This window comes from Amphiura filiformis, chromosome 18, assembly GCF_039555335.1.
Source record: "Amphiura filiformis chromosome 18, Afil_fr2py, whole genome shotgun sequence".
NCBI classification, from domain to species: Eukaryota; Metazoa; Echinodermata; class Ophiuroidea; order Amphilepidida; family Amphiuridae; genus Amphiura; species Amphiura filiformis.
Genome location: NC_092645.1, coordinates 58768942 through 58785985, shown reverse-complemented (window position 1 = coordinate 58785985; position 17044 = coordinate 58768942). Strand labels below are relative to the sequence as shown.

Below are 17044 nucleotides of genomic sequence, written 5' to 3'. Positions count from 1 at the left end.
CCAAAGTATGTTAGATTTTTTTACAATTCAACATATTTTAAACCTAAACATTTTCCCTCTAACCCATACAGAAAAAATGTGTCCATATTTAGATTCCTCGTCAAATTTCCCTTCAGAAAATCTATACTTTGACTATGATAGGATAAGTAATTAAAATTTTACAGTAACTTTTAGATTTTGAAGACATCTGCATTACTTACTACAGTGTTTAATATGACAACGGGTAGTTTTGTATGGAAAAGTTTGTATTTTCTAGACTAAACCAATCATACATTATTAAAAACAATTAGTAGAATTGTTTAGCTGTAAGGCCATGAGTGTTTTAGATGCTAAATAGAGTCCAAATCCAATTTACAGCCTTTACAGAAGCAGATTACGCACTTAACATACCAATCCCATAGAGTTTGTGTGTACCACATCCCCCACCACCGCATCCCCCACCACCGCCACCCTGCCCATTCTGAATTCTATGAAGCACAGTGTCAGTATTAAAAAAGCTCAAGTATTTCTTTTTTACAGGGTTGAAAGTGCATTTTATTTAACAATAAAATGAGACCACAAGCATGACAATACCTTCTTGCTTGACAGAGATATCATCATTTGTTTTGAGTCGACTTTGGCAAAATGTAACGTCGCCACCTTTTTTTGGTGGCGAGCTCAAGACACACGACCGTACAGTCAGTGTATTTTCAGCAACATCACAGCTACATGTAGAATGCATGGTTAGAGATGGGAGAACTTTTGTTTACCTCTAATTAAGGACAGAGCACTTGGAAATACACGTATAATCATTTATTATAATTATTATCTTTTTTGTTCCTCATTTTCATAAAAAATAGTTAGGATTGGTTGTAAATTCCCTGTAAAATCATACAATTTTCATCCCTAAAATAATAACAATAGAAGGACAAAATAAGAAGCACACACAAAATTGGGTTTTGTTTAGGTACATGATTGTTGTTCAGTTATACCCCATTATAATATATATTTATTATACCGACCATTTTGGTTATTTCCAAAAGGTCTCACAACTGAAATAAATATGGAAAATAAAAGATCAAAATATTCATACAAATAATAGCCAAGAACAAACATAGAGGAAAACAATCCATAGTTAGTAACATATTGTTACAATTATTGCATAATGACGAATAAGAGTTGGCTATAAACCATCTCTAACCAACATGTGAGGTGATTTTCCAAGCACCAATAGCCAAAATCCATTTCACTGTTGGGTAATGCTGCCCTCTGTTCACACATTAAAATAGTGAGTTTATTATTTGGATTATATTCGCCACTATGTGATCACAACAATATGAAGTTCTAGTTTTAATATATTAACTATTAATTACAAAGATTACATTTTAATTAATACTTAATTTGTCTATCAAAGTAAAATAAAAATTTAAAATAATGAACAAAACACACTCAAGCAAAAACATGATGCTTGAGAAAAAATGGATATGAAGGCATATTTAAATGGAAGGGAAAAATTCTGATAGGGATAATTGCTAGATCACTTGGCTGAAGTCCAGGAGTACACCATAATCTTGGGCAAACATAGTAGAATTGTTGCAAGAAGTAATTCATATTAAGCTGAAGTGATATTCATAATGTGCACAGAATTCAGTACAGCTCAACTGATCATACTGCGCATGAAAATTTAGTATTTAACCCAAAAATGAAAATGGAACAATTTATTGGAAATCTGTTTTAACAGATTTTTTGACATCTTTTCTGCACTGTATTATACCTAAATTAAGAAATTTGATAAATATTCAAAGAAAATATAGGTCATCCAAAAATTGTGATTTTTACATTTTGGGGCAAAAGAGGAAAAATAGGCAAAAATATCAAAATCTGTCTAACAGTTTCATTCATCAAGTCATAACAAACGGCCTACATGCTTAATTTCTAATAAAATATTGAAATTGTGAAAAATATAGGTATTTATTGATTTTCATGTTTTTTCTTGCAAATATGCTAATAATATGCAAATTATGAAATTGCAAAATAAAGTTTCTACATAGCATACATCTTGCAAGTATGATGTTCAAAATGACAGACATCAAAAAGAGATTCGATGAAATGTAAAGGTGTAGTAACAATTTTGGCATGGACTGTCTGGTTAGGCAAAGTACGGTAAGTTGAGCTGTAGTCTACAAGCAATTACATTCATGTAGCACTGAAATTTGCTCTGAAAAAATGCTTTAAAAAAAAATTACACAAAACACCTTTCAGACATGTGCTCTACATTTGGGGCATGATTTCCATTTCCATACTCAACCCTTGACTAAATTGTCCTCATGCCTGACGCCGGCATTCTTATACAGGGCGCTATCCAGATTATCATTTTCAATTATACAGCTGTGGACACTGCTGTTTCCTTTCTTTCACATTGACATGATTTACGCATTATTTTCACAACTTTCTAATTCATATATACTGTTTGATACAATAAATAATATTCTGTATTTATACAAAATTTCATACATGCATACATAAACAAATACAATACACACTCTTGTACAAGAGCAGAATCAAGCACATTCCAACACCATTCCAATTTGGCTGCATGACTACAGGTTGTTTGCCTATTTGTAGTCACATCTACTGTAACATGGAAATTCTTGTGCATTTTTTTTTATTAATCTCTATATAATAAATCAAAAGTTGTTCTTGATCACAACTGAGCATAACTAAGGAGCATTCTACAGCGCTCTTCATCACCTCATATCAAAAAGAAATCCCTGTTGGCTGCTTAAGTTTATGTTTTGAAAGAAATCTCAACTTTGTAAAAACAAAGTATTGAGCTGCTGCATTGATGAGACTGTATTAATTGGATCTATGTTACTACAAATCAGTCTACAAGCAATTACATCCATGTAGCAAAATGTCAAAACTGAAATTTGCTCTGAAAAAAAATGCTTTAAGGGGTACTACACCCCTCGATAAATTTGTGTCTATTTTGCATTTTCTCAAAAACTAATAACACAGTGGTAACAAAAATTCACGTATATTATAGGGACAAAGTAATCCAATTACTACACTGGAATTTCAGTGACCCATGACAAGCGGTTCGTTATTTATGATAAGAACAAGGTACCGCTAGGATGTACCTCATTTCCAATCATATATACTGAACCGCTTGTCTTGAGTCACTGAAATTTCAGTATAGTAATTGGATTCCTTGCCCCAATAATATACGTAACTTTTGTTACCAATGTGTTATTAGTTTTTGAGAAAAATGCAAAAATATCACAAATTTACCACAAAGTGTAGTACCCCTTAAATAAAATTACAGTACATGAAACACCTTTCAGACATGTGCTCTACACTGGTGGCATGATTTTCATTTCCATATCCATCCACAGGCCTTGACTAAATTTTCCTCCATGCCTGACACCGCCTGCTATCTGGATTCTCATTTTCAATTATACATATGTATAACTGTGGTCACTGTTGTTTCCTCTCTTTCACATTAACATGATACGCATTATTTTCACAACTTTCAAATTCATACTGTTTGATACAATAAATAATATTCTGTATTTATACAAAATTTCATACATGCATACATAAACAAATACAATACACACTCTTGTACAAGTGCAGAATCAAGCACATTCCAACACCATTCCAATTTGGCTGCATCATAACAGGTTGTTTGCCTATCACGTAGTCACATCTACAGTAAAGTGGACATTTTGTGCAATTTTTTTAAATATTAATCTCTATAACAAATGAAAAGTTCTTTATTGATCACTACTGAGTATAACTGAGGAGCATTTTACAGCACTCATCTTCATATCATTTCAAAAAGAAGTCCCTGCTGGCTGCTTTTAAAGTTTATGTTTTGAAAGAAATTTATTACACCAATCTCAACTTTGTAAAAATAAAGTGTGAGCTGCAGCATTGATGATACCGTATTAATTGGATCTATGATACTACAAATGTAAAAACATTAGAATTAGAATTGACTCAATATTTCATTTAAAACATCAAATAAACAATGTATAAAATACACAATTTAAGCAGCATATATAATATAGGACTATGGACTCTAATAAAATTGATAGGAAAGCCCAAAGGGAACCGACTCTGCCATTTGCATTTACATGTATTTTCCAAAAATGCAAAATCTAAAAAGAAAAAAAAATGTGACATTTATTTTTATCCCACAGATTTGGAGAGTACCTGGACCGAATACCAAGTGCTGCAATCATTCATGATTGATTAAAAATAATTTGAAAAAAAAATACAATTTTGAGTCCAGATTTGTAACTTGTGTTCATGTTCACTGCATGATCTATTGAAGATCTAAAAATGCATTGGTTTTGTACACAAGTCTATATCTTTAATGGATTTTAAAGTGGACTCAGGTTACAAATCTTTTTAATTTTTAAATCAACCACGAATGATTGCAATACTCGCTCAAGGTCAAGGGACTCTCCGAATCCTTGAAAAAAAATTGCAAAAAATGTATTTTTTTTAGATTTCCCCTCAAAATGTCAAAAAATGCATTCAGAGGCAAAATATGGAAATTGTGCCACAAATAACACAAAATATTCTTAGCAGACCTAGTGTTACACATGGGGCAATTCTTAGTTGGTTCTCTATGGGTCTTAAGAATCTTTTTAGAGCATGAGACACCATCACACAGCATCTTCAATCATATGTTGAATGGAGATGGTGCCACATGCTAAACATCCCATCATAATAATTATAATGCAATCAAGTCTGAGCATTATATGATGGCATGTCTGGGGCTGTGTTTATTTTTGAGCAGTTTCATGGAGCTTTATTTTGAGCATATTCTACAAAATGTAGCTCTTTTATGTACTTTTTGCCACTGATAACTAGTTTCACAGGTCTTTGTGAAATGTGGGGGCAATTTACCTTAAATCACAACATTATTCCTTATATTATGTTAGAAAAATAATTATGAAGCTCAAATAACATGGTTTTACTTAAAACAACCTCATATTCATTGACCATAAAAATGAATAAAAACAGCCGGCTCTCAACACACGATATTCAAAATTCCTGCGCCGAAATTGTCTACGCGCAATGACATAATGGTTATTTGTGCTCAACTGTCATCAACCTTCATTGTATAACTGGGACGTCATTGCACTCGACAATTTCGGCACCCAGGAATTTTTAATATTGTGTGTTGAGAGATGGTTTTAATTTTTAATTTGTTTTTCACTTAAGCTTAGGTATTGTAAGCCTTGTACAGGGTATACTTTAGCTCATCTGAAGGCTGAAGTTTGGTAGGGATCGGGGTAGGGATGACAATGCTTTTTTGTGGTTGCGCCACAGCATCCTGACTAGGCCTAGTATGCATGCGTGTACCGTATATTCAATTAACTTTACACACAATTCAATACTGCAAACTGTGAAATATATAACTACGTCACTATCAATTACCGAACTTGAGGCAAACCAAAGTATAGTATAGGGAGTAGTATGTATCAAGTCAAAAATGCAGTTTCAAAATCCAACACAAAGTAGCCATTGCACATGTACAACTTTCTTGCACTTGAGTCAACATACAGCTCTCTACTCCTACTTCCTTTGAATATGTGACACAATCAAGGGAAATGAGTCGGATGTTGCTAATATTGATTTTGAGATATCAACAAAGAAAGTGTTAAAATTCTTTTGTTTTATATTGTTTTCAGTGATTGATAAACTGATGTAACTTTGCAAAGAAAAATCGTATCAACACGGGGTTTTCAGTTTTTGAAAGCACTAAATGTCCTCTTTAGAAACATATATATGTAAACCTTATTTTTGACCAGGGTCGACATGTGAGACTCATTTCCCTTGATCATGTCACATATATTATTAAGAGTTGAATGTGACAGCACTGTGCTGATGTTTAATACACTAGGATCTCAGGCATGCTTATCTGTCATTGCTGCATTCTTTAACCTTAATTCATTTTACACTTACACTTAGTACTCCACTACTGAGGTATGATAAAGATTTTAAGATATGATTGTTGAATAGGGGTTAACAAACTCTGCCGTTGTTTGGTTCACAGTGTAAGAGGCTATATTTGTTATTTTGTTCATTGTCAATCGTATTGATTTTGATGACATTCCATTTGCTCACGGCACAGTGCTTCCACAATTGTTTAAATTATCATTACCAAAAGTGCTTCCTGAAAGACTAATTTACTGATATCTTTTTTATTCAAATGTTAAATTATGCATTTTTATGATTTGATTCTAAAAACAATGGTATACACTACATCCATCATTTTTCCATAAATTTTTGTTGTTTTGATTTTTTCAAGACACACTATACGAATAAATCTATTATGTGTACATCATCTCTGCCATCATTGACATCTTTTTAGGGATATACACCAGATTCTCAAAATAACCAGCCAGTTCATCCACAGTGGTATCATCAAAGTTAAAGTCCTGCGAGAAACGAGCCTGTTTGGAGCAGCTGTTGTATTCCACACGTCTTGGCGGCATGGATGCTGCAGCGGTCATTGTAGGAGGAAGCGATGGATTCCCACTTGAAGGTGTGTCAGATCTTGACTTGAAATAATTAGAGTCTCCAGCTTGTTGCGCTGGTTTTGCTGTATATCTACTGTGAAGCTGGTAGCTGCTGAAGGCATCCGGCGTGTCGTCGGTAATATGCCGCTTATCAGTTCTACCTAGCCTGTGACGAGCACTTCGCCAGCTCTGCTTGCGCGTACTTTTTGAGTGGTGTGAGTGTATGTTTTTCTTCGGTCTTACAGTCTGTTTCTCACCTTTCTTTGATTCTGACGGTTCAGTTTCATTACTTTCTTCATGGATTGTTGCCAGAGTTTTAAAAGTAGCACCTTTTGATTTACTTGTCGCCCCAAATACCGCACACTCACCTTTTGTGACTGGCAACACTATTTTACCTATAATACTTGATGTGGATGAGGAGGAAGATTGCTTAGCATCTGGCAACAGTGACGCCTGACATTTCACACTTGTCTCACTAACACACTCAGTTTTACCAACTCTACTTGGTTTGTCCAATGTGGCATCTTGAGATGATGCAGGGCATGTGGAAGTTCTTTTGACACCTTGCTTACATCCCGGTGGTATTACTGCACGAGGCTGACATACTGTTGCAATGTCATCTTGGCAAGGTGTGGCAGTGGAGTACGGCTCCATGCGGTGTTTTGCGAGTTGTCGGGTGGTGAGAGACTTGAGTCCACCTGTTTTTCTGCTCTTCTTGCAGTCTACTGGATACTCTGTATGAGGTACTTTAATGCAGATGTTGCCATTGGCAGGCCTGTAAGGAGAAATAAATTTGGTTTAGAACAATGCTTCCTAGACTTGAATTTGTGGAAGATACTCATTGCTATGCACTAAGTAATTCACAGAATTTCATTTGACTACACTAATACAAAGGCCCTAATTGGACTACCTAAGGGCTCATATTGAAATTCCCTTACACAGGAAGGTGTGCGCCATCCTGCAGCTTTCCTGTGCTAGCCTTCTTTTGTTAAAATCCTGGGCAGGGTGTATCACTGATGCATATAATCCATCCGTTTTATGACCGAGCTTTCCTGAGGCGCGCTTAGCGAGGGGAATCCTGCCTTCTTTCTGTGTGAAAACGTGGTAGGGTATTTCAATATGAGCCCTAACAGCACTCCATCAGTTTGAAACCATTATATATAAACCAGTACTTTATCTAGCTTATAAATTTGTATGATGAACAACCTATTGGCAGGTGGCACTGTATGCATAATTCATTTAAACCCCCCTTCCCCTTAACACATTTCAAAATAAATCTGTACAACTTACCATTCTGGATCGACTCTGAGCTTTTTGAACATGATCTGCAGGCTGTCCTCTTCTTCCGAGCCTTTCTCTGCCATGTTGTTTTAATAATGTGGACGGGTGATTAAATGAGAAAGGCCTAGATGGTCACGACACTAGCCTAGTTGTGCTCTCTATCTATTTGGTCTGGTTAACTTGGTTGTCACAGAATAAATAACCTGTATGATGATGGAAATGAAAGGAAGTTAACCTTATTAAAAGTTATTGCTACATATATATGGATGGTTGATCATAAGCATAGGGCTTTGAAGTAAAAATTGGTTTCCATTTATTTGATCTGGTTTACAGTGGCTTAGCAACAGGGGGGCATGTGCCCTGGGCACCACCGGGGGGTGCCAAATTGGCCAATTCTGCATCCCACCACCTTGCAAGTGATGGAAGTCAAAATTTTCGCACACATTTCAGCACAAATACTCATTTGACCGATCAATTTAAAACCAAAATTCACTGAAATTCATTATAACCAAAATTTACTTAGTCGTATTTGTGAAAAATGTTTCAAAAAAGGTGAGGGGCACCAATATGTATCCTTGGTCCTGGGCGCCACAACCCTAGCAACCATTGATGGTTATGCCTGGTTACCTTAAAACATGTATGATGATGATGAGAATTAAGAGACGTTGATGTTATTGTTTTAAATGCATGTTATACTAGTGCACCATAAATAGGCCTAGGACACTTGACAGGGGGCATAGTGACAGACTGACAGCTCAAGTGCACATTGGTCAAGTTTGATACCGGCTGACCCGTGAAGTTGTGCTCTCTCCCTCTCTCATATGGCTTCGTTTACCTGCTTGCCAGTTGCCACACAAAAATACCCTGTATTAATATAGTGATGGAGATAAAAGAAAAACTTTGTTACATAAAAGTTTTCAAGCAAATAAAGTTTATTGCCCTTTCCGTATATTCCTCGACCTCCCGTATGAATATGAATTTGGCGACATTTGGATGGAAACTGACAGAGCCTGTCATGCCGTATACAAACACCCAAACAACTCGGGGGAAAAGCAGCCAATGGGAAGAAGCAATCTATCGCAAGTGATGTCATGCCAAAGGACGGAATACTACATCAGATGCCAAGTTCACTCACTTTTTGCACTGAAAGCCTATTTAGTGTGATACTGTGATTTGCTCCTCCGGGCGACCGTAATCATCAAAATTCAGATTTAACACCTTCGGGCTTCATCAACCAACTTCAACTTCTAAAAGCAGGTCAGTCTTATTTCCAAATAATGGTTGCGCATTCATGAGATGCTAATTTCTATTGTGTTAATATCTGACATACACGCAGCTATTCTCACTTCATGGTGAAAAGAAATGATGGGCACTGATGGCCATCGATATCGAGGTCTCGTCACTGAAGTAAAAAAAACATGAGTTTTCATGTAGGTCGCCTTAGATGAAATACAGCAAGAAATTGTAATTTGTAAGAAAATAAATGTAAACCTATATTGGCGATCTTTTCCTTTAGACCGCCCTCACTATATGTGTATGTGTATGTTTTGCTGTTATTGTATTGTTGTATTTTGAATAAAATAAAGATTGATTGATTGATTGATATATAGGGACTAAATTATTACTTGCATCAAAGTTTACTTTTGCATTAAGGTTAAAATAGTTGCCAAACACTTTGAAGTCAAGGTTTAATGTATTTGAAGGAGGGCAGGGCTTCAATAAATGAGGGAAATTATGGGGTAAAAAACAAGGTAAAAAAACAACTTTTTGAAAACAAGTGAAAATGGCTATTCTTGTCTCGAAAAACAATTCAAAAATTCTCAGAATAGCAAAAAACATACCTTTGTAAAATCACCATCACTTCTGTCACATAAAACGATGATCAGAGTGGAAAGTGGCAAAGAATTTGTGAAATGAGGGATTTTTTTAAAGAAAAATACATCATGTTTTTCGAGAAATTCACCAAAAATCGCCATCTTGAATAAATGCAAAATTGCACCATGCAGTAAAATACTGTCAAACGCGTTTAAAAATGCTTGATACACAAGCGTAAATCACCGTCAAAAGGAGCATACATCAAGTGCTTGTGCTGCGCGAAAGTTTTGGAGTTTGCATCACAGGTTTTGTATTCAGCTCTTTGCGTCAAATAGGGTGCCTCCAGGGTTTTATTTTGGCAAGTTTGCATTAGTATATCTCGTAAAATACTCACTTTAGAAACCTGTGTCACTGATGTATGTCATCTGTGAGCTGTGATTGCTCAACTTATTCTACGCATCAGCTTTTGTCCAAAGAAATATTTAAAAAGATGATTTTTTAGTGATTTTTATGAGCAGCGAAAAGTCCACTCCACGACTATGTACAAGTGAATATGGTGATGAATGCACGCTAAATCGCATCGACACATACACATCATAGTTGCAATTATTGGAACTAGTACTAAGTAGTACGGCATTTGCCACTATTACATCATGCGTCACCTCCAAAGATAGCCCGAGGTACTCACACCTCCCGTCTCATAAATACCACTTCCTACCATTCCTCAAGTGAAGATGAGACTTAAACAAAACATATTTGGTGCATGTTAAGTAAATTTTGAGCACATTTGAGGATGTAAAAGACCAGACTTGTGACTGTTATAAATCGCCGTGTTTTGAATTCTTCCTATAAATAGATGCCATCAGTGTGGCGTCATCACCGCGGCGTGACTTCACGTGCGGTGCCCGTTTTACGTGACGTATGGAACTCATGGCCCTAGTGCAATGAGTGAGGAAGGAACAGACAAGGCGGTAAACGTAGCGTACATCCTCTTGTTATCCAAGACAGATTATAAGAGATTAGACCCGTGCATGCTTGACAATCGAACTCTGAGCCCCTCTTGACTAACGACCCCGGGCTAACGACATACCCGTGCATCATGAATCGATTGATCACGCCCACAGTTACACAGTTCGAAAGTATATTGATTATGAACCTTGCCTTAACAGATGAGGCTGGGAGATGATGCGCTACATATTTTATTCAACCACAACTAGAAAGTTCATTAATATGTAGTAAAAAATTAAGGCTAAATAAATAAATGAATTGTAATAAATATATAAATAAATATTAAAATAAGAGTGAGAGAGAGAGAGAGATATGTCTGGTTCCATACAGCAATATCGCAGTATTGCTGTCTGGTTAACAGAGTGCGAATAATTCAGCGTGAATTGAGGCGTCGGAGCCGGTCAAACACAGAGACCTAGCCTACATCCCGTATCCTACTATCACTCAAACAAGCAAATCTCTTCACGAATTCACTCACCTTGCGATCCTATATCATCAGTTGAAACAAACATCTAAGTTTCCAAAAACAACTTTGTCATTCCTCAAAACTACAAGTAACTTCATTAATAAAAATTGAAATCCTACTATTACCCGTTATTGAAAATTTTGTTCGATTTATGTCAACCAAAAGAACGCATGCGAGTCGAGTTCAGTTGACCAAAATGGTATCTGCTGCCTCCTGTCACCTCAGATATGACGTCAGTATCAAGCTGCTTATTAAATATTCATTCAAAGGTCACAATCGGTGGATCGGATTGGTTGAAATCAACGCCATGTTTTTGACCTTACAGGGGTCAGAGATATGCATATTCATGTATGAAAACAGCGATGCGGATATAGTATCATCACCGAGACTGAGAAATGCGACATTTTCGATGTTTGTAGCGGGAATTTCAGACACAGAGTCTCCGCAGAGATTTCTGCAAATTCGTCCAAAGGTAACCAAAGGGTTGGGGATCGCATTTTTAACTATCACTTTGTTTCGGAATTGAGGTCGGCTAAAAAGTAGACAGTTTCGGGGACTGTAATTGGTGTAGATGTCACATTTTGAACAGTGAGCGATAAGTTACTAATTTGATGCTCAGCACAAGTGTTTATCTTTACTCAGGGTAAGAGAGAGAGAGAGAGAGAGAGAGAGAGAGAGAAAGAATAACATACACATTAAACAAACAAAAATAAATAAATAGGCCTAGTTAAATAAATAAATAAATAAATAAACCAGGCTAATATAAATTAATTAATTATAATAAATAAATATTGAAAAATAACATCCACTTGCACAAATAAATAGGCCTAAATAAATAAATAAATAGGCCTAAATAAATAAATAAATAAATAAATAAAGTCTAAAATGAATAAATATAAATGAATTATAATAAAATAAAAATAAATTAATAAACAAGGTTAATATGTATAGGTGACCCCGGAGTGACGTCACAAGCCGTTGACCTCCGTTGACAACAAATCCGATTCAGAAGTCAAATTTGTAGTTTTCTGTGGTTTGTCCCTTTTCAAATCGGCCAAAATACTACCATTTCTATAACTTCTCGACATGGGGCCTCCAGCCAACAACAAAAATTAAGACTCTCCTCTACATGTTCATGTGTTCAGCTTCACATAAAATGCAATTTTCGCTAAGTATTTAACCTTTATTTTACCGAAATCGGCCGAGAAATTTGCTTGATTCGAGGTCAAAACAGAACGTAAACAACTAAATGAGCTCTGCTACAAGTCTTCAAGTAGTCGCTCAGATGCACGATCTATTGTAGGTTGAAAAGCGTAAGTGTAGCCGACTGTGGCGTCATGTAAAATAAGTACCCGGATGACCGGGGTGACATATACTAAAACAAATAAACAAATGGATTATCAAATAACGCACATCAATACGGACAAGTACCAGCATAGCGGTAGCTAGTGCCGTACTATTCCATGAGGAGGCGATTTCGACCTCCTGGTTTGTTTACAAACAGAGAGGTAGACAAAAAGACTGTTCCGCTTGTCCAAACACTCAAGTATCAGAAGGATGGTCCACAATAGCGTGATTCACGTAACATGAATAGGGATTAAAAAGGTGTCACATAGAACCATGTGCTTCTATTGTCCAATTTGCCATCAAGATTTCATATGGAAACAGTTCAGACCCAGAACAAAATATTAATTTCTGACATGATCGTGTACTGGGTCTGAACTGTTTCCATATGAAATCTTGATGGCAAATTGGACAATAGGTGACCCCGGTCATCCGGGTACTTATTTTACATGACGCTACTGTGCCTACACTTACACTTTTCAACCCACAATAGACCGTGGAGCAGTGTGACTAGTTGAAGCCTTGTAGCAGAGGCTGATTTGGTATGTTTACATTTTGTTTGACCTCGAATCAAGCTAATTTCTGGGCCAATTTCGGCAAAATGAAGGTTAAATACTTAGGGAAAATTGTATTTTAAGTGAAGCTGAACACATGAACATGTAGAGGAGAGTCTTTATTTTTGTTGTTGGCTGGAGGCCCCATGTCGAGAAGTTATAGAAATGGTAGTATTTTGGCCGATTTGAAAAGGGACAAACCTCAGAAAACTACAAATTTGACTTCTGAATCGGATTTGTTGTCAACTGAGGTCAACGGCTTGTGACGTCATTCCGGGGTCACCTATAGAAGCACATGGTTCTACGTGACAGCTTTTTAATCCCTATTCAGGTTACGTGAATCACGCTATTGTGGACCATCCTTCTGATACTTGAGTGCTTGGACAAGCGGAATGGTTTTTGTCTACCTCTCTGTTTGTAAACAAACCAGGAGGTCGAAATCGTCCTCCTCGCCGAATACGAAAGTCAGCTTAATAGTACGGCACTAGTTCAGACCCAGTACACGATCATGTCAGAAATTAATATTTTGTTCTGGGTCTGATTATTCGGACTAAATGGTAGCATAATAAACGGTATATCACATGCTCAACATGATCAATAGTAGGCCTAATTGATAGATAGGGGTTATACCTGGTCTCATGTACCCATACCTAGTGTATGGGTACATGGTATGACCAGGCATTCAAACAGGCACGGAGAGAGCTGTCAAAGAGTGTATATTTCAAAACATGATAACTGCACCAGTTATAAAAATTCACACAAACCCATCATTTTCAAAATACACTGAAACCCTGTAATCCATTTTTGAAAAATATGATCCCTAATGTTTACTTACTTTTGTTCAGCAAAAACCCATTTCCAGTAAGTCAAATTCTGTAATTGTACATGTCTCCATGTTTACATTTTGTGGACTAAAAAATATAAATACCTGTTTCCAAATATTCCACCCAAAGTGTTAAGTGCCAGACACATGTGTTGGGGCAAATAATATTAGAAGTCATGAAGTATACTCTTTTGACCACACACAGCTGTACATAATAGATTAAGCTATTCTTTAAATCCACCATAATGTGGTGGATGTTAACGCTGACTGTGTACTCTAGCCATTGTTTCTTTCTCAAAATTGAGTTTTTATGATATGTTTGTACCTTGTTATGTTTTTATAAATACAAGGAATGAAAATCCAGATTTGTAAACTCCAACTGCAATATTTTAAGGATTTTATTTCACTATTCCACTCGTGTTTGAAATTGAAAAGGAAAGAAAATCTTTGTTGTACCAGCAAGGTACACTGCAGCGCAACAACTCATCGCGTTGCGTATAGTGCAATTTGTTAACGCACAAATACGCGACGACACGCGACGCTTATCTGCATCGTGGCGCATCTTATGGAAACACCACGGAAGCACTGATTTCACAAAAACCTAGTGGTCAAATGGCTCCGTTTTAGCTGATAAAATGTGGGTTTTTTCAAGTTCTTTCCCCGATTTAAATATCAAGTTATGAATGGATTTCGCTCAAACTTCTCAAGGGGTTGTGGATTTACCCGATGTTCACGTAATATAAGTTACAAAAACGATAACTGTTGTATTCTCCTGTGAGATTCGATGAAAGTGCAAAATGTGACCACTTTAAACTTCAACGGCCATTATTTCAATGTTCATTTTCTCGGTAAAATGACGATTTAGGTACGATAACTCAATAAATACAGCATCTATAGGTAAGCAAATATGATCATCGTAAAAAGCATGATCGACTCAAGAAAGCGGTTTTTCTCTTTTTTTATAATTTGGTCTATTTCCGATTTTGGGCATAATTTTGTGCAAATAGGCGTTTTTGAATTTTAAAAAGTTCATTTTGATGCCTTATATGGTCAATATCTCAAAAAATAAGGCCAATATCAAAAAAATAAAAAACCGTTTTTGGAATAAGGCCTCAAGATTGAGCTAAAAACAAAATAAAATATTTTGGAAAGAGTGTTTTTTTGTTATGATGTACCTAACAAATATTGCCAAAAACTCACTTTTTTGTGATTTTCTTCAAAATTGTTGTTTTTACCCCTAATCTGTATTTATATTAAGATTTATTGATGTCTTGCCTTCATAAAAATGTATACTTTTATATGTTTTCTTGTGAATAATTACAAAGTTATTGCACTTTTACTACATGCATGTCTGAGAGTACACAGCCACCTTAAGCATGAGTGGCAACTCTTTCTCATGCCAAGGTTAAATTGATGACATGTCTTGATCTAATTGGCCAATTTACCAAACATATCATAACAAGATAGACTTTAACCAAGCCTGAATGTGCTCCTATCTGTAACCATGCTGTATACACATGCCTGTAACAGCTTCTATAAGCAGAGATGAGGTTACATGCTATGTGTAAAGGGCTACATGCTGGAGATAGCACATTCTAATGGTGGGAATTTTGATCACAAGAATTTATGTGCTGGAATAAACACATTTAAACACAGTTTTTGGCAACAAATTTCAACCAAATTGATATTTTAAGTGGACTATAATGCAGTAGGACTTTAAAAAATCAAGTTTGGCCACAGAAGACATTGGTGAGTAAGTCATTTGTTGTGAAAAAAACCAGCTGTACATTGAAAGTATGCTTTCCTAGTTTGTATGTGGATTGTAAGTATGTACCTAGATACAGACTTTAAGGTACATATTTCGAGGTGCATAACAGACACAAAATTTGTGTCATAACAAACACCAAATTGGTGTCGATGACCTGACATGCATGCATTCTTTTGTGATGGTCTTTCAATTTGTGCGAGTGTCCTTGGCATACTTGACTATGCTTCAGTGGTCATGAAAGGATTCAATAGATAACCTCTGCCCCACTAATCCCCAGCTATTGTCTGAAATTGCACCTCGGAAGATATATTATAACAACTCAGTCCTCAAATGATAGTCATATAACGACCAAAAGATAAATGACTGACTATCATTGAGGACTGAGTTCGCAATCTAGTATGTACCATGTTTCTGCGTATAGATAGGGGTCACCACGATCGGTTGATCGGTGCACTTGATATTATAAGCTGCTCCAGGAGTTTGTCGGTCAATATAATCTCTTATAATCTGTCTTGGATAACAAGAGGACGTACGCTACGTTTACCGCCTTGTCGGCTACTCCAAAGTAAGAACTAAGATGGAGTGCCCCGCCGGGACATTATTCATGAACATTATTAATGTATAATGTACAACAAGATGTACATACCATAGAATCACAACAACAACAAACTAATGAGCTATGAGTAAGCTAATACACATTCTGATTCATGCATTACACGCTTGCACGTACGTAAGTAACCTCGGAAAGTTCGAGCAAAAAATCGTCCAAGATAAGCTTACTCATCGCAAATTCGCCAAATGCCGCCCATACTTCTGAAGTTTTATCAACCATTTTCATAAATACTCTTATATATTGAGTACAATTTGTACTGAAGAAACACCTTACCTTGAAACCTGCTTTCCAGTAGACTCTAGGAAGTCATTTTTGGGTGTCAAAATAAACTATTTTTGGAAATGAAATAATAATCTGCTTCAGGAATCGACGCCATACTTGTTGTGGAAACACACAATTTATGACGTAATGTTTACCTAATTTGAACACTGAGGGCAGCATTTTTTTTATCACGGCCACTGTCAGGTAGGGCTGGCCACTGCCTGGGCCACTGTTGGATCACGCCTTGTATCACAGCTAGCATGGCTCAGTAGCTCTCAGTAGATCACATTAATCACAAGTGTGTTTACAATGACTATAAATCTCAATCACCAGGAACTGTCACCAACATGTTAAACACACTGAACTGGACCTCACTGGTAGAAAGACGCAAGGCTCACCGACTCACCATCCTACAGCAAGCACGCCTAGGTCACTTATCTCTGCCAACCGGAAAACTCCTACAGCCTATATCCAACGTCAATCGCGGCATCTTCATTCAAACGCATACGCCACCATAGCTACAAACAAGGACTGTATGAAATATTCTTATTTCCCACGGACCATTATTGATTGGAACGCCTTACCAGAACACC

The 17044-nt window shown here is 36.4% G+C and overlaps 1 protein-coding gene across 1 annotated transcript; it reads right to left on the bottom strand.

Moving 5' to 3' along the window:
* Positions 1-5967: 5967 nt before the first annotated feature.
* On the bottom strand, positions 5968-16573 carry LOC140138869 (uncharacterized). The gene is made up of 3 exons (XM_072160648.1): positions 16464-16573; positions 7809-8002; positions 5968-7293 (listed from the first exon to the last, which is right to left on the bottom strand). The coding sequence occupies exons 2-3, from the start codon at positions 7880-7882 to the stop codon at positions 6330-6332; spliced, it is 1038 nt and encodes a 345-aa protein (XP_072016749.1). The 5' UTR covers positions 7883-8002; positions 16464-16573; the 3' UTR covers positions 5968-6329.
* Positions 16574-17044: the final 471 nt, after the last annotated feature.

Coding starts and splice junctions, on each gene's coding strand:
- LOC140138869 (XM_072160648.1), bottom strand. CDS start 7,882: ATGGCAGAGAAAGGCTCGGAAGAAGAGGACAGCCTGCAGATCATGTTC. Junction 7,294..7,808: donor CTCAGAGTCGATCCAGAATG/GTAAGTTGTACA, acceptor TTCTCCTTACAG/GCCTGCCAATGGCAACATCT.